Source organism: Narcine bancroftii, chromosome 5 (genome assembly GCF_036971445.1).
Source record: "Narcine bancroftii isolate sNarBan1 chromosome 5, sNarBan1.hap1, whole genome shotgun sequence".
Classification (NCBI taxonomy): Eukaryota; Metazoa; Chordata; class Chondrichthyes; order Torpediniformes; family Narcinidae; genus Narcine; species Narcine bancroftii.
The window spans coordinates 57,257,740-57,283,480 of NC_091473.1; the positions used below are offsets into that span (position 1 = coordinate 57,257,740).

The 25,741-nt window shown below is 40.7% G+C and overlaps 1 protein-coding gene across 2 annotated transcripts in view; it reads right to left on the minus strand.

The window, feature by feature from the left end:
- Window positions 1-6,559: 6,559 nt before the first annotated feature.
- tsen15 (TSEN15 tRNA splicing endonuclease subunit) overlaps window positions 6,560-25,741 on the minus strand; it is a 38,655-nt gene continuing 19,473 nt past the window's right edge. Inside the window, exon 4 of one of the 2 annotated variants that reach the window (XM_069937496.1) lies at window positions 6,560-7,194. In XM_069937496.1, coding sequence (XP_069793597.1) covers window positions 7,008-7,194 — 187 coding nt within the window. In that variant the 3' untranslated portion in view covers window positions 6,560-7,007. Of the gene's footprint in view, window positions 7,195-9,541; window positions 10,287-25,741 lie in introns of those variants that run through there. The other variant, XM_069937497.1, reaches the window with a different exon arrangement.

The window sequence follows — 25,741 nt, forward strand, 5'->3', positions numbered from 1 at the left end:
GCAAAACATAGGGGACATCTGTGCAAAGTGAAGGGAGGAAAGTTTAGGGGAAATATCAAGGGTGTATTTTTTTGTATTTTTTACACATAAAAGTTGTGGGTGCCTGGAATGCATTTCCAGGAATGGTGGTGGAGGCTGGAACAATAAAGGCTTTTAAGAGACTCTTAAACAGGCACATGGATGAATGAAAAATAGACAATTACGAGGAAGGGAGATTTTGGTTTTTTTTTGGTAGGTATATATAGGTCAACACATCATGAGCTGAAAGGCCTGTTCTGTGTTGTAAAGTTTGATGTTTAATTCCATTCTCCCCTCTCCACCCTCATAGTGTTGCCTGGTTCTACCAACTGGTGCTTGACCCATCCCCTTCCTCAAATTGCTGTGCCTTGGCAATTTTTCATTTTCTATCAGATCCGATGCAGGGAGTCGATCTGAAACTTTATCGTATGTCATTTGCCTCCGCAGATGCTGCTTGACCTGCAGAGTTCTTCCAGCATTCTGTTTTTTTTTTGTTGAGAACAGTGACAGTTATCAGCAACTTCTTAACAAGTTCAATTTAAAATCTTGCTGATACCATGAGACATTCTGGCTGGGAGGCACTGTTCGCATAGTTAGCGCAATGCTATTACATTGGCACCAACCTGGGACCGAATCCGGCACTGTCTGTAAGGAGTTTGTACATCCTTTCTATAACTTGTGAGGGTTTTCTCCAGGTGCCACCATTTCTACTGATTATGGGGGTTGGTAGGATATTTGGTTATAATTGGGCGGCACAGGTTCAATAGCCAGAATCAGCTTCTATTGTGCTGTATCATAAAAAAATAAATTTGGTCAAGTTCTGTGATTGTTTACATTACACCTCATGGGTCTTACTACACATAATGGAGGATCCCACATACCATATATTCTCCCAATCTCAATGCTTTGAAAAGAATTGCAGTGGTACAAACAAAACTCTCAAATCTACCAACATAATGGAAAGAGCATGAGCTCACAGGAGAGTGTTTTGGATGATGTCTTTGCTTATGTGTGTATGCTGGTGAAAGGCATCTTTGTTGTTAACCTCTGATTGTTCGTGACCTGAGCCAGTATAGATGCTGGCATTTTTTCCAAGGAAGCTGACAATTTTCTTGCAGGTTGTAACTTTAAGGGAGAAGGCAATTTTTGAGAAGCTTAATTAATTTTCCAACTGTGTCCTGAAATTCACTGTAATTAAAATATTTCTGGAAACATGCCAGGACAATGAGAAATTTTCGAAGGCATACCTTCTGGGTTAGCATGCCACTTCATTCACCCATTTCCAAAATGCACACATACTATCAATAATTAGTCTGGAAATTACTCACCCTCTGGGATAGCTCACAAATTCACGGACTTCCTCCAATCCCACACCTACAGATTCAAAACTGTAGGATTAGCATGTGAATGAAAGTATCTAACACTCTCTCAAATTTACAGTACTAAAGAAAGCTGTTTTGGTCAACAAGCATACTCCAAAATAACCAATGCAAAGGCTTCAAATTGCAGTCTGTAAGTAATCTGTGGAAAATGTAACTCACTATAGCTGCAACTTCCAGGTTACTTTGCATTTGTATACAGTACTGCCAATCCATTCATTTGGAGAATGAAAATCTCATTTGAAACACAACTCTATCTCTTCATGTTATTATGTTAAGAAGCTTTCAATGTAACATTTTGTCTTTCCATTATAAATTCTTTTAATGTAATAGATTGGGTTACAATGTACCAAGGATTTCAGACTCAAGGTGTCAAACATTTTGGTTACAAAAATGTGGAGTACATTTTCCTATAACTTCTTGTAAAGAACATTAGGGTGGCATTGTTGATATAGCGGTTAGTTCAACACCTTTACAGCGCCAGTGATTGGGACATGACCTGGGTTTGAATCCCACACTGTCTGTCAGGAGTTTATACGCTCTCCTCGTGTCTGCGTGGGTTTTCGCTGGGGGCTCCGGTTTCCTCCCACCCTTCGAAACATACTGGGTGTGTAGGTTAATGGAGTGAAAATTGGGAGGCATGGACTTGTAGGACCATATTGGCCTGTTACAGTGCTGTTTGTCTAAATTAAAATGTTAAGATATGACAGTTCAACTTTGTTATTGAATGCCATTAAACATTTAAAATGGTGTAATTATCACATCAACCCCATTTAAGCAATGCCAAGATAATAGGAGTAATAAAATTGCATTCCATTGTGATTTATCGCTTGAACTTTGCTGAATGTTAATTTATCTATTTTCTATTACTTTTCTTTATTTTACACTTCACTTGATAACTGACAGAGTGAAATACGAAAGTCTGCAGACACTGATTTTTATAAAAACACGAAACTGCTGGAGGAACTCAGCAGAGTTTTGGGCCTGAGCCCTTCAAGGTGTAAGTAAAAAACAGGCAGCCACCAGTATTAAAAGGCTGTGGAAAAAGGGAAGGAGATGGGCAGGAGAGGAGTACAGACCAACAAACAAAAGGTGTTAATCGGATATAGATGGGACACAGGATAGAGGAAAGATGAGAATTGACTGGTGGATTGTTTTTGTCCCTGTAGAAGCTAAGCTGGGGAGGGGAGGGGAAGAAAAAGAAAGAGGGGGAGAGGGAGAGAGAGCTAGAGGAAAGGAGACAGAGGGAAAGATGGGGGGAGGGTGACCAACAGAAACTGAAGAAGTCGATGTTAATGCTATCTGGTTTGAGTGTGTCCAGATGTTCCTCCAATTTGCATGCAAGAGATCTCAGTTTGGCAGTGCATGAGACCTTGGACAGACATGTCAGCAAGGGAATTGGGTGGGGAATTGGTGGCTACGGGGAGATCTTTACCATTGTGGAGGACAGAGCCAAGGTGCCTCAACCAAGCAATCTCCCAGTCTGTGACCAGTCTCACCAATCTAAAGGAGACCACAATGAGAGGACCAGATGCAGTCAATGGCCCCGCAGATTCACAAATGAAGTGTTGCTTCAGGAGTCATGGAGGAAGCGGTCCCAATGGAAAGCAGAGAGGAGAGAAGGGAAGATGTGTCTGGTGGCTGAATGACATAACACATGGCAGAAAGGGTGAGGATGTTGGGGTGGTAGTTAAGAATCCTATCCTTGATGCACATGGGTGTGAAGGGTGCCAGGGCAAATGTGGGGGTAATGAAGGATATGCAGGTGAGGGCCAAGTTGATGGTAGTGGAGGGGAAGCCACATTTTTCAAAGGAGGACATCTCTATGATCTGACATGGAAGGCCTCGCCCTGTGATGGAGAAATTAAGGAATGGAATCCTTACAGGAGACAGGGTGTGAAGAGGCGGCTGTGGGAGTTGGAGTTGTAAAAGCAGTCAGTCAAGTATCTCATGAAGTGGAGACAGACATCAAGAAAAGGGAAAGAGATAGACCAAGTGAATTTAAGGATGGAATGGAAGTCAGCAGCAAAGTGGATAAACTCAAAGAGCTCATTGTTGGTGTATGAAGGCAGCACCAAAGTAGTCATCAATGTAGTGAATGAAGAGTTGATGAGCCTTGCCTGTGTAGGCCTGTAGAATGGACCAATCCAGGTTGCCAACAAAAAGGCTTGAAGAATGTGGGATGAGTCAAAGGAGACAGATGACAGTTTGTACAGCAACCCATCCAAACACAAATAGGCACAAATCCCATTGTTCCAAAATCTAGTAGTTCCTAATGTAAGTCATTGATCGGATTGGGCTGAGTCAGAATGGAAAGATTTTGGCTCAAGGGACTTCAGTAAATAAGGGTTCAGGTGGTGGTACAGGACTTGAAGTAAGAGCCACCCTTTTTGAGGAACAAAAAGGATTCAGCAGGTAGGCACAGGTAAGGGTAGGTTTTAGATACATTTTTTCTCTAGTCATAAACAGTGGGAATGGCAGTCAAGGTAAAGGAATGGTCCTCTTGCAGAATGTGGGCTGCAGGGAAGCCAGCAGTATTCCCGGCGACTTCATTTGCAAGAAGGGCATATGGCTGCAGCTCCCAGTTAAGAAATTGGAGCTGGATGAACTCCAGATCATTTGGAAGGCTGAGGGGGTGATAAGACAAGAATTAGAAAGCAGGAGTGTAGATGGTTGACAGTCAGGAGGGGGAAAGGGAATAGGCAGGTAGAGTAGGGAACCCCTTATAGCCATTGCCCTCAATAACAAGTTCAGGCATTCCCCAGGTTATGAACGAGTTCCGTTACCTGGGTCTGTCCATAAGCTGGATATGGTGAAACAGGTATTGACAGTTCTTATTTAGCATTCATGAGGTAACATTATAGGCAAATACAAATTGGGGCACAGCCCGTTTGTAAGTATGAGTTATTTGTAACCTGGATGCTTGTTACCCAGGGACTGTCTGTGTACCATTTTGGGTATTTTTGGAGGGGGAAACCTACCAAGGAAAGGCCACACCAATCAGGTTTCTGGCATGGAGTCTGATCCTGTGGCTAAGAAGGGAAGGGAGAAGAAGAGGCAAACTGTGGTGATAGGGGATTCCATAGTTATGGGGAAAGATAGGAGGCTCTGTGGAGGAGATTGAATATCCTGGATGGACGTTGCCTCCCTGGTGCCATGGTCCAAGGTAACTCGGATCAAGTTCACAGCATTCTCAGGAAGAAAGGTGAGCAGCCAGATATTGTGGGTAGGAACGGGGAGGAGGTCCTGCAAGGAGAGTTCAGGGAGTTAGGCACTAGGTTAAAGGTCAGGACCTTCAGGGTTGTGATCTCAGGATTACTACTCATGTCACGTGCTAGTGAGGTTAGAAATAGGAGGATAATGCAGTTTAACATGTGGCTAAAGACATGGTGCAGGAGGGAGGGCTTCAGGTTTTTGGATCATTGGGCTCTCTTCCGGGGAAAGTGGGACCTGTTCCAACAGGATAGTTTGCAACTGAACTGGAGGGGAACTAATATCCTTGCGGAACGTTCACTAGTGCTGCTCCAGTGGGTTTAAACTAGATTTGCAGGGAGATAGGAACCAGAGTGCTAGAGCAGATGGAAGGATGGAGGAGGGAAACAATGATGTGAAAATTGCATGCACCATTAGAAGTCAAAATGTCCTCGGGTGTTTCTATTTCAATATAAGGAATTTTGTAGGAAAGGCAGAAGAGCTTAGAGCATAGATTGGCACATGGAATTATGGCATTGTGGCTGTAATGTGCGTCGAAAGAACCAAAGACTTGTTGATCCAAACCAAGGCTTTTATTAACTAAAAGACTGGAGTGTATCACAAGTAGGTCGACCGGTCCAGAATGACCTGGTCTGGGTGGGAGCAATCCTTTAAGAGCTGTCAGTAGGTGTGGCTACACTCCCAGCCAATCACAGTCATCCTACACTACCATCTGTACATATGTACATATACACATTGGTGATAGAATCTGTACTATCACAGTTGCCATTAGTGAAACTAGGTTACAGGAGGGTCAGAGATGGGAGCTCAGTGTTCCATGCTTCTGTTGCTTTAGATGTGATAGAAAAAGAGGGTGGGGGGGGGTGTCAAGGAGAGGAGTGGCATTGCTTCTCAGGGAAAATACACAGCAATGCTCACGCAGGACAGACCAGAGGGTTCATCTACTGAGGCTATATAGGTGGAGTTAAGGAATAAGAAATGTATGACCACACTCATGGGGCTGCATTATACACCGATCAATAGTTAGTGAGAATAGGAGGATCAAATCTGTAGAGAGATAGCAGACAGCTGCAAGAAACAAAGTTGTGATAATAGGAGATTTTAATTTTCCACATATTGACTGGTACTCCCATACTGTAAAAGGGCTAGAGTTTGTTAAATGTGTTCAGGAAAGTTTTCTAAATCAAGATATAGAGGTACCAAATAGAGAGTGTGCAATACTGGATCTCCTGTTAGGGAATGTGACAGGACGGGTGACAGAACTATGTGTAGGTGAACATTATGGGTTCCAGTGATTAAAATGCCATTAGCGTAGAAGAATGAGGGGAGATTTGGTAGAGGTATTTAAAATTATGAGGGGGATAGACAGAGTAAATATAGGTAGGCTTTTTCCACTGCAGGTAGGTGAGATACAAACCAGAGGACATGGGTTAAGAATGAAAGAGGGATCTTCTTCACAGAGAGTTGTGGGATTGTGGAACGAGTTGCCACAATTTTAACATTTTAGAAGAATTTGGACAGGTACATGGATGGGAGAGGTATGGAAGGCCATCAAGGGTGCAGGACTAGGGAAAAAAATTGGTTCAGCACAGGCTCAAAGGGCTGAAGGGGCATGTTTCTGTGATGTAATGTTCCATGGTTCTATGATTTGTCCTAGAATCAGTACATCAAGCTGTTGAAGAGTGTACTTTTAAAAAAAAATGTTATTAGTGATTATTTACATTACTTTGAACTTGGTCTTCAAACAAGTTCATGGAAAGCTGGCACTGAAGTGACTTCCAAGATATTGGGTGGACATCAAATCATAAGGGAAGCCCTCATGCATGTCAGCAGGATGCATACATTTAGTTGATTTGCTGTTGTCCATCAAATAGCTGCCATGAATCTGAAACAGGAAATGCTCAATAGGTCGAGCAGCATTGATGGAGAGAGAAACATATGGTCATCAATTTTTCCAGCAATGTATTTTTATTTTTGTTTTAACCCATTATGCTGATGGTTTATGCCACATATGCAAATCACATTCCAGCCCAAATGAATTGTAGGAGGTCATGGGCATCAAAAGTGCTTTTAAAGTTGCTTGGGATCAGAATTCACTCTCTGATGGAAAGAAAGGAACACTGTAACTGCAACAGAAACTTTAAAAAAAACTATTTTTACAATAAATAAAATTTATAAATTACTCAAGTAGTTATAAAATCACTGTCATATAAACTTAGAAGTCAAACAATTGAAGCCAATGTATAAAACCAATTGTAGCATGTGTTCAGTTTTACTGTACCAGAAGCAACAATGACATTAAAAAAAGAAATAAATCAACACTATTGTTAATTTGCAGAAACTTAACATGCATTTAAAAAATATCGTCAGAATGGCATGTGACAAAATGAATAGGAATCATCTTTGAAACTTCTGTTTCTTTTTACACTTTTTGATGTCATACTCTTTGTGATCATCGGGTGGGTCTGGTACAACAAACCCATTGGTAAGTTGATAATACACTACAGTGGAGTCTGAGTCTACAGTAGCCAGGGTAAGTTCTTGTTCTCTTTGGTTACAGACATTCTCCATGATTCTTCTAATCCTAAACAAAAAATAACAAACATTACTATTTACACTAAAGAAATACACACACAAAAAAAAACACAAGAATGCCTTCATATTGTGATTTATTTTCAAAGTTTCAAATTTCTTGCCAAAAACCCAGGGGTACAGATTTCAAGAAATTAGGCTCACATCACTGATGAATACCAAGGTTCAAATTTCTCTTGACATGAGAAAGACTTATCAGGTGAAGAAACCTCCTGTCACCCAGCTGCCTATACAGAGATCAGATTACTTAATGGACTGCTAATTGGTTCTTCTGAGACTAATTGCAAGTTGATGAAAATGATAAGAAAAAAATCAACATCCTGTTCCGTGCCTGGATATGAAAGAGGACAGGTTTTGAAAGACTAGGTTTATAAGGAACTTGCATTTTACTGCAAAACTCAACTGCATGTGTCTCAACTAAAAGCATTCAAACCTAAATTAATAAGAAAATTTGCAAATTGCAACAGCACAGAATCACACCATTGCTTTTACATTAAATTTAGGGATGGTTGAGGAACTGGACAGTGTCAGAATTGGCACACAATTCTCACTAAGCTCATCCTTTTACTTGCAGGGATATTGGAAAATACAAGGGAATTTATTGTCAAGGTGAAGCTCAATATTTTTTATCAACTGATGTACAATTTAAGCCAGTGACGAGGTTTGAATACCAATAAAACCAGCAAGGTGATGACAACATCATCTAACAAAAAAGGACTTTCATGGACCTTCCCAACATATTCTTGGCATATTATACTCTGGTCTTAGCCCAGTAACCATGGTTTTACGCCAATCATTAATGATAAATTACTAAAACCCACTTAGGAAAGGTAATCAGCATGAAGCAGAAACTCAGCTGTTCAATCAGCTAAATAGTTCCAGCATTTTGTCCTGAAGTTTGTACTTTTAATTCTAGTTCCTTGTACACAGTTCAATGCTTTTTCCAGAACACTGTATTTAAGACAACTTTTTGAAATGATGCAGCAGGTGGCAGTTATGAGATAAGTAATTGGTCAAGCAGTGATTCAAACTGCTTTGGTACAGATTGAATGCTGTGCAAGGTTCACACAGTAACATGGGATTACTTTAAGCATAATTGCAAAGGAACATGACTGTTGTTAAAAAAAATGAGTGCATTTTGAATCCAGGTGCTACTCTTTATGCAAAGTACCTGAAGGGCCTTTTAGCTTTGCAACATCAGCCTCAGCAACTGCTCAAGAAGGAACTTTGCAATATGTCAACACAGGTCATATTCCAAATGTACACAGCTTTCAAAGTGACAGCTGTACTTCAACCAATAACCTGCAACGATTAAATCTTTCGTTCAAAGTTCTCATTTCATTGTAACCAAGAGAATGTAGTTCATTCTCTCAAGGCTGAATTCTCAATTAGAATGTTACATACTTTTGTCTATCATAAGGAAGACAGAGTCAAGTGCCCCTCACAGAAATGAGGCCCCAGCAGGGAACAAATTCACAACCCCTGACTTACAAGACCAGTCCTCTAACCACTGAGCCGACCAAGTTTTAACATTCCAAAACATTTTTAAAAATCAATTTGAATTAATTTTATTCAAATATTTTCTAGTTATATTTATACCTGCTGGAGAAATTCTGCCTAAGGATGGTTAAAATAAACAGACAAAATATAGACCTTCTTTCTGTTGTCCATGGCTCCATTATATTCCAAATTAAATGACTTCACTTGTGTGCACACCCCAATACATTGCTTAAGCCTCCTCTGCTTTTGTTTCCTGTTTCTCTATTAAGTCTTTTTTGGGGCTAGGTTTGACTTGCTAGGTTTTTTTCAGTAATTCACCATCACACAACAAAAGATGGAAAAAAATGGTAGCTGTTTGTACAGATATAAAAAAATAGATGTAGAAGTAGATCATCTGACCCAATGCGTCTCTCAGTCTCAGTGCAGCTTTCCTGTACCAAGCCCATATTCCCTGATTCCTTCATTATCTAAAAATCTATCTCTAATGTGAATATACTCAACAATTGGGAAACTTTAATGCCCTGAGGCAAAAAATTCTAAAAATGGACCAATGGTCAGTGAAGAAATTTCTTCTCATCTCTGAAATAAATGGCCGACCCCATTTGATGGCTGTGATCCCTGGTTCTCCACATCCTTGCCAGGGGAAATAAGAGGTCTACAAGATTATGAGAGGCATAGTTAGGGTGGACAGCCAACACCATCTTCCCAGGGTGACAGCAGCAAATACCAGAGGACATCTGAACAAGGTGAGGGGAGAAAAGTTTAGTGGAGATGCCAGAGGGAAGTTTTTTTTGGAAGGTAATGGAGGCTGGTACAATAGGAGCATTAAAACTGACCTTGTGCTGCTGACTGCTCGCCTTTAGGCTTCTGTACCCTTTTCCTGATGGTAGCAGAATGAAGAGGGCATGGCCTGGGTGGTGGGGGCCCTTGAGGATAGAGGCTGCTGTCATATACGTGTCTTTGATGGAATGGTCTGGTGCCCATGATGTCACAGACCGAGTTAACAATCCTCTGGAGTTTTTCTTTCCTCGAGCGCTGGCACCTCCATACCAGGCAGTGATGCAACCAGCCAGGATGCTCAGGCAGTGATGCAACCAGCCAGGATGCTCAGGCAGTGATGCAACCAGCCAGGATGCTCAGGCAGTGATGCAACCAGCCAGGATGCTCAGGCAGTGATGCAACCAGCCAGGATGCTCAGGCAGTGATGCAACCAGCCAGGATGCTCTCCAATGTACACCTGTAGAAATATTTGAGTCTTCTGTGACATATAGAATCTCTTCAAACAGCTCACAAAGTGTAGCCATTGGAGAGCCGTCTTCGTGATTGCATCGACATGGAGGCTCCAGGACGGATCTGCAGAAATGTTGACAACCAGGAATTTGAAGTTCTTGACCTTCTCCATTACTAGTCCCTCGATAAGGACTGGATCGTGTTCTCCTGACTTCCTCCTGAACTTCGCAATCATCTTCTTGGTTCTCCTAATAATGAGCGCGTGTTGGTGTGACACCATCAACTAGCTGATCTACCTTCCTCTCATAGGCTTCCTTATTGCCATTTGTGATTCTGCCGACAATGGTGGTGTCCCTATTGCACAGGAAAGTACAAGATTGTTTGGTGAAACAGTACAGCCTTCATTAAAGGTTTGCCCTGCACACATATGATAGTAGTCATCATTAACTCAATACAAAATGATTTCTAAAATAGATTCCCCATTTTTCTGCATAGTCAACACAAAGGAACTATAATTACATCAAACAATTTTACTTCCAAAATACACTGGGAATAAAATCTTTCCCAACTGCAAAGTGTTAAATTGTTCCATTATTATTCTCTGAGATTTTCAAGAGGACTACGTTTGGAAGACACAGAGAACCCCATCTTTTATAGCTCCATGGGATAAATCAAACTTTCCACTGTTTGAATGTACAAGAAAATGGCAAAACTTTTTGTTGCTCTCATTCAAATTTTCCTGCAAATATTTCCGATTTTATAAAATACACAAGAACTGCAGGTACAGGATCATAACAATTATATTTTTCTAGTGCAAGATACGTAGCATTCTGCTTACAAACAGTGTCACTATTGCTCTGGAGTCCATCAATCTTTCATCTAACAGAGCTAATATCACAAGGGCTTGCTTTCAGGAGTTAGACTGACCACAAACACCAGGAAGACATTAAAATAACAGAATGTTTAAAGCAAAGAGAAATGGCAAAAAAATAAATAAATGTTTTTTCTAACTTAAAGCAGACGCCTGAAAAGTTTTATTGAAGGACAAGCTGCCTAACTTTATGCAAACGAGAAATCCATGCAAATATTTTTCAATCAAACTCACATAGATTCAAAAAGAAATAAATTCACAAATATAATCTTAAAATAGTTTGAAGATAGAGGGAGATTTCTCCACTATTTTAAAGATATTTTTCCCATTATCAAAATCATGATACAAGTAGATCAGTGGTTCTCAACCTTTTCCTTTCCACTCGTGTCTTGGGTAAACTTATACCTCTCATTTTGTTCATTTTAGATTGGTCACAGTGTTTTAGCTACCGAAAGAAAATAGACACACACACCGAGAGCAGTTCAGTTTATACAAATGTTTATTACTAATTCAAAAGCTGATTTCACACTACAATATGCAAGCCCTTCCCAACTATACTTATCAACGCTTGGACTGGTCCCAACTGCCGAAGCGAGGCAACAACTGCACACTTGTAGTAGGTTGTCAGGGCGCTGGTAGCAGCTTCTCCACCTCCCCCGACCGGGACGTTGCTCGGACTCTGGCTGTTCTTCCTTCTTGACAAGGGGTGTTCCCACCCCTCGGAGAGTCTAAACTTCAGCAGCAGGACCACAGACTTTTATACCCCAAAAACAATTAATCATGCACCCACTCCCTCTAACATTTGTCAGTCAAAATCAAAGCTGAGCATACTATTCTACAATTTAGAAGATTAATTATTATGGAGCAGGATGCTATGATATCCTGGTTTATCTCGTAGATACAAGGACTCATTAAAACTTCTTGAGCAAGACAGGTTGTGACCAATACGTCAATTTCAGAGTGTCGTATTTGACAGCTGCTTTCCCTGGGCCTCACGGTGGAATTCCATTTCAAAGTGTATCTTCAGATAAGTCCCCATGGCTGAGTTTAATTACATCTGCTAGTTCTGAAAGTTAGGTGACCTGCGTGTGGACCCAGTGTCGTCAGTTCCACATAAGCAAAGAGCATCTGAGTACATGGTTTTAATCCTCCATTACAACTCGCATACCACTTTAAGTAATCCCTATGCCATCGGTGCTCTGTGATTAGTTACGGATTGCTTCAGGTGGTATGTGGGTGGGAGGGGAAGGTTAAAAATCACTGCTCTGGACCCAATTGTTACTAAAATATTTTGATTGAGAAAAATAGTCATTGGCCCATTTCCTTTGGAGTGATGAAACCATGCATATAACGAGTCAATGAAGTACGCTTAAAACAGTGGTTTTCAAACTTTTTCTTTCTACCCACATACCACCTTAAGCAATCCCTTTCTGATCACAGAGCACCGACAGCACAGAGAATACTTAAAGTCGTATGTGAATGTCAAGAAAAAAGTTGACAACCACTGAAGTAGATATCTGATTATTGTAAAATTGTTGTTTGAGAGATATCTCTGTACACACATTCATTGTTGTATTTTATAGGATTCAACAATGCTAGTGGGTCACAAAGGTGGCTTACTACCTGGGATGGGAAATAAATGCTGGCATTCTAGCAAACATAATAAATAAATAAAATATTCCAGCTACAGTAAATTGTTTTGCATGTCCAAGGGTTATGATAAATACTAAATAAATGCTCAAGGTGTCATTAAAATAAATAGCATAATTTAAAAAGTTAGATAAGCACATGAGCAAGAATCGAAGAATATGTTAGCATAGTTTGATAATGTGTAGTGCGAATGAAGCCCTAACCCTAACCCTAAATAAGCTATAGACTGGCTTGGATCAAATATTCTGTTCATTGTTATGAAACAAAAGCTTCCTGTTTGGTCTCTGTACAACAAGCCATAACTAGGCCTCACAAATCACTACAACTTTGATCAACATTGTGTAGCAGATATAATGTAAAAGGAGTCAGGTGGTCTTGCTAGAGAACTGTTAGCTTGACACATCAGTGCAGGAATAAAAAGATCAGAGATCTTGCTATCTTGGGATTCTTGTCAGATTGTTGAACGGGGTCAGGGAAGAAGAGTAAAAAAATAAAGATCAAGTACCAGAAATATTTTTAATTTTGTGATAAAGTTACCACAAAGTAACAACTGGCTTTGCCACAGTCAACACTTGAGCCACATTACTTGGCAACAACCAACTGAACCTTACTTTTCTAGGCCAAATTTAACTATTTCATAAAACTTATGGCCCAGTCTACAGATTTTGACCATTCTTGGTATTAACTAACTTAACAAAACAAAAAGAATAAACTGATATTAATGCAGTACATCCTTAAGCCATTCCAAAGTACTATTCATTTAATTATTTACTTGATTTGTTTAGACTCTATCATGCACAAGCATACAAATAATTTGTACCAAACAGGATTGTACAAATTAAATAAATGGTCAGATAATCTGCTTTGATGGCACTGTTGGGAAATATTAACTGAGACACTTACATTCCTTAGAATAATACTGGGGCATTTCAGTACACTGTTGCAATGGTAGGTAGAATATTGAGATGTAATGTCTTCTTCAAGGAAACATTTCCAGCAATGTATTGACAAATAAAGCTAACAGATTCCAATATGAACAATACCAAATGAATTAAAATATATTTAAGATCAAAAACCATACACATGGCAATATTTCACTGCCCATTTTTCCATCTGATAGATTGCCTTATTGTGAAGGGCACGGGAAAATCTACCAGCTAATATCTTCACATGGCATGACCCAATTTAGTCATATTCACCACACCACTCAGGACGTATCATGTTCCTTCGTCTTCTGCACAATTTCTATTTTCTTCAAGTTCAGAACAAATTCCCACTCTCTACCAGCACAACTGAACATTGCCACTAAATTTATCCCACTTTCAATCTTTCATCACCCAACTCAGGAGAAACCCATTATTTCGACCCAACTTAACTCCACCCTTTGTTCCATACTGTGGACTTAGGCCTGGTCTATCCTGACTTCCTCAACTGAAAGGATGTTAGGTCCTAGCCCACTGCCATTCTTCCAACACTGGTTCTTCTTTCCCTCAACTTCTTCAGACATTGCATCTGTACTTCCATGGTCCAGGGTAATCTTCTCCTCCATTCCTCTCTGATGCTCTCCATTCTCCTGCCATCACCAATTCAACTGTTCATCTTCCACACCAGATGGAATGGTTAGGGCTCCATTTTCTGATTTGCATGACCACAAACACTAGCATGGTTAAAAATCCCTATGTGCAATCCCACAAGATATTAGCATAACCTATTTTATTTTGTGTACAAAATTATCCTTCCCCAGTCGACAAACTATTCCAATCATTAAACAAAGTTCAAGTCACATATACAATATGCAGTGATGGAGGTTTTGAGAGCAGGGCAGTTGAGATACTTAGAAAAAATAATTAGACAGTACAAAAGTGCAGAGTCACAGAGAGAGAGATTAGATGGTAAGGAACAAAGGTGATACAATCTTATTGTTTTGGAGTTCATTCAGGAGTCTGATAACGACAGAATAGAAATTGTCCTTGAACCTGTTATCTAATACCTACAAATCTTCCTGACGGAAGGAGGATGAAGAGAGCGTAGCCAGGGTGGGAGGTGCTTCAATTTATCAGCTTCTTTTCTAAGGCATCAGGAGTTATAGATGGAGTCAATAGAGCAGTGCAGGTATGTGTGATGGCCTGAGCCATATTCCAAGCCCCCTGTGCAGTTGTTACACTCTGTAGTGATGTATCTTGATACTGTCAATATAGAAGTGAAAGAATGCAGATGAAGTGCCAAATTTCCTCAGACTTCTGAGGAAATAAATGCACATACACTTGCATCATTGTATCAACATGAGTGGGCCAGGCCAAAACTTGACAAGACTCTTCATGAGAAACTGCTGAACCAAAAATTGGGTTTGGAATTCTCAGAATGGAAAAGGGGGTGTTAGAAGAAGCACAATGCAGAGTCACATCTATCAAACTGAGAAATGTTATATTTATTTTATTAGCAAAACCATCCTGAAAAAAAAAACTTTTTAGTGCCAACTTTACATTCCTGGAACCAAAATGTAACCTCCTGATGCAGGTTACAGAACTCTCCAAAAATCTACACCATATAATGGTCTGTTTTGTGGTGCATGACAAACACAGCTTGATGGAATAAAAAATAAACCTGCTTTACCACCGTTTCAAACATATATTTGCCAAATCTGGGCACACAGCCAATGTAAATTAATAACCTGCTGTTTCCTTAGGGAAAGAGAGAAAATGTCCATTCAGCCACGTGATTTTTATCGCAGAGCGACCTGGATTAACAGGAAAAACTTCACGCCTGAAGGAATCTTTCCTGCCTCATTAGTTTGATGGTTTTGAAAATAATCAAATGGTTAGTGATCATGTTCTTATCAAAGTAAACATGCATTAAACAGTTATTAAACACAATGAAATTCCCAGACATTCCCTTTGTAGTTGCATCTGTATGTACAAGGATAGGGAGTGGATTCTTCAAGGTACAGCTGTTGGTGTGAGGGAAAGAGGAGGTCCAGTGGAGTTTGAAGGAGTTAAAGTTCTTTTTTACTGAGATATCAGTATAGCGTTACTAAAAAGGCATAAAGAATTTGACCCAGTCAAGAAGCTCCTGAGCAAAAGAGAATTAATTTTACACTGCTCCATCCAGTGACCTAGAAAGTGATGTTGTCTGGAGGAGGGGGGGAAGAACTTTTTTTAGAGAGCCCATGGACGTAATGAGGTATATAAATAGCTCAATCGCTTCCCAGGATAGTCCCTGAGGAAAGCCACCAGGAGAAAGTTAAAGGAGGACCTGACTGTAAATACTGTAGGTATAACAAAAAAACAATGATTATTGTACTTTGCTTACTGTTACAAGATCAAACCAGCAACCACAAAGAAGACATATCACACAGGGGTAAAGATGAACAATTACTTTATTAACAAAAATTCACCTTCAAACTTTAATTCAAAATCCCCCCCTTTTATAACAATGCCCACTGGTTAATATGCAAATTTCTATAACAGTGTAACACTAATAAATTCCCCAGCCTAAATATAACATATGTAATTAAAGTCTAAGTTATATTTCCAACCAGCCCACAGAAAAATTTAGTCACAAAACACACAAGACTCACAAAACTTCGATCTCAACTGAAGCAAAGATCATAAACAAAATTCAGTTTGTTTGGTAAACTGAAGCCAAAAGATCTTTGAGAGAGAGAGAACAAAATTCGAAGTTGTCTTCTTGTGTTGCTTGCAGAGAGAGGAACAATGGCTTGGTCTGGATCCTTCTGGCTGCCTTCAGAATGTTCATCCCTTTTAAAATGCCCAACATTCTAAACTGCCTCCTAGACAATGACTCTGCTTGGGCCTCCTTCCACTTCACAGCCACACCCAGTGGTGGTTTGTCTTCCAAGTCCAGAAATTTCTAGATAATTTTCTGCACATGCCCAGTCCGTCTCCCACTCTCTAAGCAGTCCACCTTCACCTTGGCTCTTAAATGCAAACTGTCACTTTCCAACACAAAACCACACAACACATAGGCCAATACACAACACACAACTCTGTAACATTACCATTAATATAAAAACTAAATAAGAATTTTTTGAGAGCTCTGGGGTTAGGGAGGCTGTAAAGTGGCTAGATGGGTGCAATGAGCATGCTGTAGGATATGAAGGGAGATGGCTCCAAGGTTTTGTGGGTTGGAGCCAGGGAGAGGGTGCTATTTGTTTTTTTTGTCTTTTTAAGAATTGTTGGAGAAAAGATGTAAATATGTGCTACGTGACCATGGAGAAGAACAACATGCACATCAAAGCCTTAGAAAATTATACTGGTTTATTGCCCTGGCCATTGCGCTTAGGGTTCCAAATATATTTGACAGTGTACCATTACGAGTCTTCCCATTTGGTCTATGACTGTGTCTTCCATCCTTACTGGAACATTTTTCCCTATTAAAATGGCTTCTCCCCTACCCTTGGAGTTAAAGGAGGATGCTATCACATGTCCTATCCAACCCCAGGCACTGATGTCAGGGCCCTGCATCATCAGGGTGTCGGTTTGGGATCAGCCAGCATTCCCGCCAGAGTTCCCCATCTTTCCGCGGAGGTCAGCTGGGATGACGGCCAGTGTCACCCCCAGGTCTGCACGGTCGCTACATTTGTTGGCCATTTTGAAGGCCGCTCCATGTCTCCGTGCATGGGCCAATACATAAAGATAATATGTTGTTTGTTTGTTTTTTTGTTACCTTATGTTTTAGATTTCCAGAATTTATTTTGAATGTGGTCAGCAGAGCTAAAAGGATGAACATCATGGACTAGGTGAGGTGCAAATGTTTTGAGAGAGATAAGGGGAGGGAATCTCGAGAAAGAAAACTAGGGGAATGGATTAAATGGGGTGGTGAAGAGGAAGAGTCTTTGCATATGTTTAAAACAAGTGGATGTAGCTTTTTTACAAGAGACCCATCTTACAAGTAACAAACATCAAAAATTAAAAAGGGGTTGGATAGGACATGTGATTGGATAGGACATGTGATAGCGTCCTCCTTTAACTCCAAGTCTAGGGGAGAAGCCATTTTAATAGGGAAAAATATTCCAGTAAGGATGGAAGACACAATCATAGACCAAATGGGAAGACTCGTAATGGTGCACTGTCCAATATATTTGGAACCCTGGACACTAATGAACATATACACTGCGCATTTTGATGATGAAAACTTTATACAAAATGTATTTTTAAACTTGACAGAAGGGCAGAAAAATGTCTTATTTGGAGGGGATTTTAATTTTTGTCTGGATCCAGTATTGGATAAATCTGCGAAAACTCTAGCTCCCATGAAAGAGGAAGAATACAGAACGCTAATAAATAAAAAGCTCAAGTACAACACCATGCAAACATACAAAATGTAAAAAGTGATATTGAGATCCAAACAAAGGTATAATACGAGCTGGGCAAAAGAACCCATAAGGTACTGTCTTGGCAGCTGGGGCGGAGGAAACTGCAAGAACAACTAATGCAAGCCAAAAAAAGAGGAAGACATTATCTCTGATAAACCAAAGAAATAATCAAGCATTTAGGCAGAGCTTTATGGAATTATATAAATCTGAATCAACGGGGGATTTCAATAAAATGGAAGAAGTTCTAGTCTAATTTGGAATTATCAAATTAAGAGCCGAGGAACGGAAAGGATTAGATACTCCCTTCTCCGAGGAAGAAATAGAAAAAGTATCGAGCTCGCTACAAACCAACGAGTCTCTGGGAGAGGACAGCCTCCCCGCAGAATTCTATAAAGAATTTAAGGACCTTTTGATACCATTGTTCATGGACATCGTGGAACAGGCTGCCGAGACCCATACTCTTTCAGAAACTTTTTCAATGGTAATAATTACAGAAATTCCAAAAAAGGATAAGGACTCACTAAAGCCGTCTTCCTATAGACCAATCTCACTTCTGAACATGGATTATAAAATAATAGCCAAGTCTCTGGCAAACAGTTTGGCTAAATATTTGCCAAAGTTAATAAATCCAGATCAAGTAGGGTTCTTGTAGAAAAGACAGTCAGCAGACACCATAAGTAGGCTACTTAATATATCTAGAACACCCAAGTATAGCCATGGCACTAGACATGGAAAAAGCTTTTGATATACTGGAGTGGGATTTCTTGATTAAAGTGTTGGAGAAATTCGGTTTGGGACAATCATTCATAAATTGGCTCAAGGTATTACACCATAAACCTAAAGGCAAGATTGTTACCCATGAGCAAATTCTTCAGCTTTTCCACTGACTAGGTCTCGCAGACAGGACTTTCTGTTGTCCGCAGCTCCATTTATCTTAGCAATTGAACCATTAGTGAAAGCCATTTGCTGGGATCCAACCATTAAGGGATTTAGAGTGGGCAAGGAAGAACACAAAATCAACTTATTTGCGGATGATGTGTTAATATACTTGACAGAATCAGTAGGGTGATTGACCAGATTACAGACTGTACTGGAGGATTATTGTAAAATCTCGGGATACAAAATCAATTATGGTAAGAGTGAAATAATGCCACTAACAAAAGGGGATTATGAGGAATATCAATGAGAGAAAATTTAAGTGGCCACGAAAGGATATTAAGTATCTGGGGAGAAGGGTGGACAAAAATCTACAAAATGTATAAAAACTTAATTATCTTCCCCTGCTTAGAAAAACTGAGGAGGACCTACACAGATGGACAAACCTGCCCATAACGTTGGAGGGCAGGGTTAACTGCATTAAAATGAATGTGATTCCAAGGCTACAATATCTTTTTCAATCTTTGCCCATGCCATTACCCCAGAGTTTCTTTAAGACACTTAACGGATGTGGCAGACAGTTTCTTTGGAGGAATAAGGTAGCCAGAGTCTCCATGGAGAAATTGACTTGGGAATGAAGCTCCCAGACTGCAAAATATTGGGTATCCTAGTCAAAGTTTATTGCATCATTTTTTGAGGAGGGCAGTATACCCTCTTGGGCACAAATTGGCCCACACACGGTAGAGAAGAAGATAGCAGAAGAACATATATAAATGGGATACTAATTAATAATTTAAAAAAACAGACAGCTCTATATTAAAGCACATAATTCAAATGTGGTAAAAGATAAAACCAGATTATCTGGATAACAGTAGGGCTGTTGCCCAAAATGCCCCTCACCCAGAATCAATTAATTCCTATGACCATGGGTAAAAAGATGGGAGCAGCAATACCTCTGAACAGAAAGCCTTGTAAAAAGCCAGGAAATCACAGGAAAACCTCTACCCACCATCAAAAAAGTCTATGAAGATTGCTGGTGTTGGAGACCAGCAGCAATCTTCAAGCATCCACAATGCCCAGGACATGCTCCGTTCACGCTACTGCCATCAGGAAAGAAGTATAGGTGCCACAAGATGTCCCTCCAAGAACAATTAAATTTAAATTTAGACATACAGGATAGTAGCAGGCCATTTTAGCCCAGAACCCTGTGCCATTTGTTACAGAATGAGTTCATAAAATTATGATAAAATACATCTTAAAAGGGGTAAAATTGTGAAATTTAGTTGTCAAATCACATTTCACAAAAAAAAACTCAAGTGCCATGCAGTAGATTTCATTCCGCCAACTGATTTGCTGAGACAAAGGGAGTATACTTTTGAGAGTTTTACAAATAGGTGTTAATGGATCAGCGGGTTTGTACAGGGCCAGGCTCAAGAACTGAACATCTTTTGCTAGTAAGACTGGTGCCAGAAGTTTAAATTGCTGGTTGAAGGTTGCTGTTCCAAGGAGGGGGAGGGGGGGGCTCATGTGGTTTTGCCAACAGAGAGAAAAGATTCATTCTTGTGGGGAGAGAGAGACTGAGAGATTCAACAGTTGGTGTTGAAGACTGCAAGTTTGCAGACCTGCCATAAGACTGCATTTCAAGATAGGTTTTAAGCCTATTATAAATCTTTCTAGTCAATTGCAGAGGCTGTGGCTGTTTAATGTGTTTCTCCTGAAACAGGGGAAAAAAGAACTCTTTGTGTAACCTGGAAGAAGAGATTATCTTTTGGAAAAACCCAAGAGGAGGCAAGTTTCTTGGGCATGACGCTTCAGTCCCTCATCGAATAAGATCAGTTTGTGTGTGTCCAATGAACATCTCTCTGAAACCAACAAAGATCTTGAGTGGTAATAACTTAAGTTGAAGCACCAGAGCCTGGTGAAGATAGTAAATGTTTAATTCTGTGCACAGTATGGAAGATTGCCTGATACCAGTGAACCTGGAGAAGTGAAAAGTTTATGATTGGGCAGTGAAAAAGAACTTTCTTGAACATATACACGTGTGTTTAGAATTAGAAGGGGGTTAAGTTACATTAAGAGTAAGAAGTTAAATACTGATTTTATTATTATGTATTAAGAAAATTAAACCATTTTTGTTTAAGTAGCCATTCTCCTGGTGAATTTCTATTGCTTCTGGTTTTTGAATCCTTTGGGCTCATAACACACCCAATTAATCTACAATGAATGTTTCAATAGTTGGATGAAACTGGAGCCCCTGGGGAAAACCCTTGCAGACACAGGGAGAAAGTACCAACCCCTTACAGAGAGTGCAGGATTCGAATCCCGGTCCAAATTGCTGGTCCTATAACAGTGCTGCGCTAACTGCTATACCATCCACCCCACCACTCCACCACCAGACCCCTAAACAATACTCAGAGACTCACTTAAGGACTCTTACTTTGTATTTTATTTATTGTTGAATATTTTTGTCTTTGCATTTGCACCATTTCTCTTTTGTATACATATATTTATCTTGAATACAGTTTACAATACCGATAAATAGAAATTCTGCCTGGCCTCAGAGATATATGTGATGTCACGTCCGCACTGTGATAAACTTGAACTTAATGTCTCAATTCACATGAAAGGAACAAAATACATCAGGAACAAAAACAGGATCAACAAGAATTACTGTGAAGCTACCAATATGACACAAAAATCTATCTGATATTCTTTGTGGAAGAAAATCCAATTACCTGACTTGTCCTGTCCTCAGTGTGACACCAGAATGCGATTGACTCTTATTAGTTATGGAAATAGCTTCATAAGGCTCTTGATTTAGAAAGAACATGTGTGGATAATAAATGCTAATCTTGTCACAGATGTCTCCATCACATGAATAAATGTAACCAAGCAACTAAAAAAAAGGGCCATGTCATGTATGGAAATAAAGGGGCAGAAAAGCAAAGCTCAATTTATTCCACTGGTTCACATTTTTCTTGATTGCCAGACTACTTAGAAAATTTAAAACAAATTCTCTTCTTTTCAGGCACCCAGTTTCAACCAAGTACATTCTTAAGGAGGCAATGAAAAAGAATGAGACAAGAGGATGTAAAAATTACTGTTCACTCCCTCTCCCATTGTCTTGAAAATTCAGTATCCCCTTTCCAAAGGATACATCTTTACATCTGTAAGTAAACTCAAAAGTCACAACACCAGAGTTAAGAGAAAGAGAATTCTAAGTAATGACAGCTAGTAAAACAAAATGCTCATGTTGTACAATTTTGAGCTGAAAGGTCTCTTTCTGTGCTGTTTAACTCTATCATTTAAAAAAAATGCTGAGAGATTTTCCAGTATTTTGTCTCAAGAATGTGCTTGCTTAGCATCTAACCTTGTTATTTGGTAAACCATATGTGCCATTCAGAGCCAGCTCTTCAGCGCTTGACGTCCTGCTTTGCGGAAACTGCCAAAATGTTTGGCCTGGAAGTCAGCCTGAAGAAAACTGAGGTCCTCCATCAGCCAGCTCCCCACCATGACTACCAGCCCCCCCACATCTCCATCGGGCACACAAAACTCAAAACGGTCAACCAGTTTACCTATCTCGGCTGCACCATTTCATCAGATGCAAGGATCGACAATGAGATAGACAACAGACTCGCCAAGGCAAATAGCGCCTTTGGAAGACTACACAAAAGAGTCTGGAAAAACAACCAACTGAAAAACCTCACAAAGATAAGCGTATACAGAGCCGTTGTCATACCCACACTCCTGTTCGGCTCCGAATCATGGGTCCTCTACCGGCACCACCTACGGCTCCTAGAACGCTTCCACCAGCGTTGTCTCCGCTCCATCCTCAACATCCATTGGAGCGCTCACACCCCTAACGTCGAGGTACTCGAGATGGCAGAGGTCGACAGCATCGAGTCCACGCTGCTGAAGATCCAGCTGCGCTGGATGGGTCACGTCTCCAGAATGGAGGACCATCGCCTTCCCAAGATCGTATTATATGGCGAGCTCTCCACTGGCCACCGTGACAGAGGTGCACCAAAGAAAAGGTACAAGGACTGCCTAAAGAAATCTCTTGGTGCCTGCCACATTGACCACCGCCAGTGGGCTGATAACGCCTCAAACCGTGCATCTTGGCGCCTCACAGTTTGGCGGGCAGCAGCCTCCTTTGAAGAAGACCGCAGAGCCCACCTCACTGACAAAAGGCAAAGGAGGAAAAACCCAACACCCAACCCCAACCAACCAATTTTCCCTTGCAACCGCTGCAATCGTGTCTGCCTGTCCCGCATCGGACTGGTCAGCCACAAACGAGCCTGCAGCTGACGTGGACTTTTTACCCCCTCCATAAATCTTCGTCCGCGAAGCCAAGCCAAAGAAAAAAAAAAAATGTGCCTCAGGTACCTCTGGGTTTAGAGTCAGAAAGAAAAATCAGGGAGAACATAAAAATCAACTTCCTTAGGTTGAACAGTGCTGGGGGTTTAGTGGAGTTTGTTGCAAATAAGCAACCAGCACATTCCCACCTTCACCTTGCATTAGGAAGTGCACCTGCTATTCTTATGAGATAATTATACCAAAGTGCAATATGAGTGGGATCCAACATCAAAACTCCTACACAGGCTTAATACGCAAATAAATGTATTAACCATGCTCAATTGAAGAGAAAAAAAAAGTGCTGTTACTTTAGCGCTCTGCTGGTGCGGACTGGGGAAGATCAGGGAGTGAAGGCACAGGACACCACTGAAGGATCCTACCACACAGTCTGACTGCCGACAGCTCAAACAGGCTTTAAATGGCCTGTATAAGGAGCCAACGGTGTTTTATTTAAAATCCTGCAAATGCAGGGTCTGGGCCCAAGATTGCAGAGAGTGCGTACAGCAACTGCCTCGAGAGGTTGCATATTCTGGGAAAGGAGCAAACTACCACAGGGCACCAGTAATGGGGAGACCACTCCCCCACCTTCATTGCGAATTAGCACAGAGAACCCCGGGTACTGACTACAGCAGTGGACCAGCGAGGCTGGCATAGGGAAAGAAGTGCTCCCAAAGGTTTCTCAGGGCTGATGGAATACCAGATCACGACTGAAGGAGCAGGTATGACCTACAGAAAGCCATCTCCCAGGCAAAGTGCAGTTTCTGGGCGAAAATGGAAACCATGAAGGATACCCAAAAGCTGTGGCATAACCTGCTAAAAAAACAAATCTGATGCAGTAGGAGACAAGAAAGCTAAATGAACTCAATGCTTTCTACACCTGATTCGACCACAAGAACAAGAAAGGACCATCATTGCAATCCCCCATCTCCCCTGATGACCCTGCCTGTCCATATCTAAGCTGCCTTCAGGACGAAAACATCCAGTCCGGATGGAGTACCCAGCTGGGCATTAAGAATCTATGCTGACCAACAGATATGTTCAACATCTTATTCTGGCAGGATATGGTACCCATCTATTTCAAACAGGCCTCAATTGTACCAGTCTCCAAGTATGTGTTAAGCTGCCAAAATGACTATCGACCAGTAACACTCAAATCAACGGAAATTAAGTGTTTTGAAAGGCTGGTGTTGAAGCATATCAGTTCCTGTCTGAGCAGTGACATTAATCTATTCCAGTTCGTCTATCGTAGCAACAGGTTACAGCGTATGCCATCTTACTGGCTCTAAAGCCCTGGAACACATGCACAGCAAGGATGGTCTTTATTGACTAAAGTTCGGCATTTAACACCATCACCACCTCGAAACTCAAACCTGGGACTCAACACTCCACTGTGTACATGGATCCCGGATTTCCTCACCTTCAGACCACAGTCAGTGAGAATTGGTAAGAACACCTCCTCTACAATCTCCATCAGTACCAGAGCACCACAGATCTACGTTCTTAGTTCCCTGCTCGACTCACCATAGCACAAAAACAGGCCTATTCAGGCCTTCAAAGCTACGCCAAACCACTTTTTTGTCTAATCCCACTGACCTGCATCAGTCCATAACCCTCTATATCTCTCCCATCCAAGTACCTGCCTAAATTCTTCTTAAATGTTAAAATTGAACTTGCATTCACCACCTCAACTGGCAGCTCTTTCCACACTCTGGCAGCTCGTTCCACACTCTGTGTGAAGAAGTTCCCCTCACATTCCCCCTAAACTCTTCTGGTTCGTATCTCATCTACTCTTAGTGGAAACAGCCTATCTATATCTACTTTATTACCCTCATAATTTTAAATACCTCCATCAAATCTCCCCTCATTCTTCTATGCTCGAGGGAATAAAGTCCTAACCTGTTTAACCTTTCCTTATAACTCAGTTCCTGAAGTCCAGACAAAATCCTAGTAAATCTTCTCTGCATTCTTTCTATCTTATTGATATCTTTCCTGTAGTTAAGTGACCAAAACTGCACACAATACTCCAAATTTGGCCTGACCAATGTCTTATACAACTTTACCATAACATCCCAACTCCAGCATTCACTGCAGCAGTTTCCAATAAACTGAAAACTGATCAACCGAAATTTCAGATATCCGAAAGTTTTATTTGGATAAGACAAGATGCCACAATTGGAAAAAAGTGAAAAATAAATTTACCCACCATGCTCAAGTGGGGCTACAGGGAATCAATTTTACAAAAGAGACATTTGTTCATAGGTTACACATTGAAGGAAAGAATAGCACTAATTATTTATTTATAAATTGTATTTGTGATAAATTGCATTGTGGCATTCTCAGAATTTGAATTAAATACCACACTCTCTCCCCACTGGCCTGTCCGAGCCACACAAATATCCCTTCAGCAGGATCGTTAAAATTCTGCTGGAGAACAATCCCTGTGCAAGCTTCTACCACTTACAGATGAGGTGAGACCTTGAGCTCCTGGGCAGGAGCAGTGACCTTAGGCTCCCAGGCAGGACTGGCAATGGTGGAGGGGTAGTGTTGGGGATCAGCAACTGCTGATACAAGTATTCTCCTAATGCTACTGGGCTGCTTTAGAGAAAATTCCTGAAGAATCTGCTTAACTGAGATATGTCCAGTCCCAAGCATTTTGGATAATCAGAAACGTACTGTACTTTGATTTATGTATGCCTAAGTTCTCTTTACAACCTTATCCAT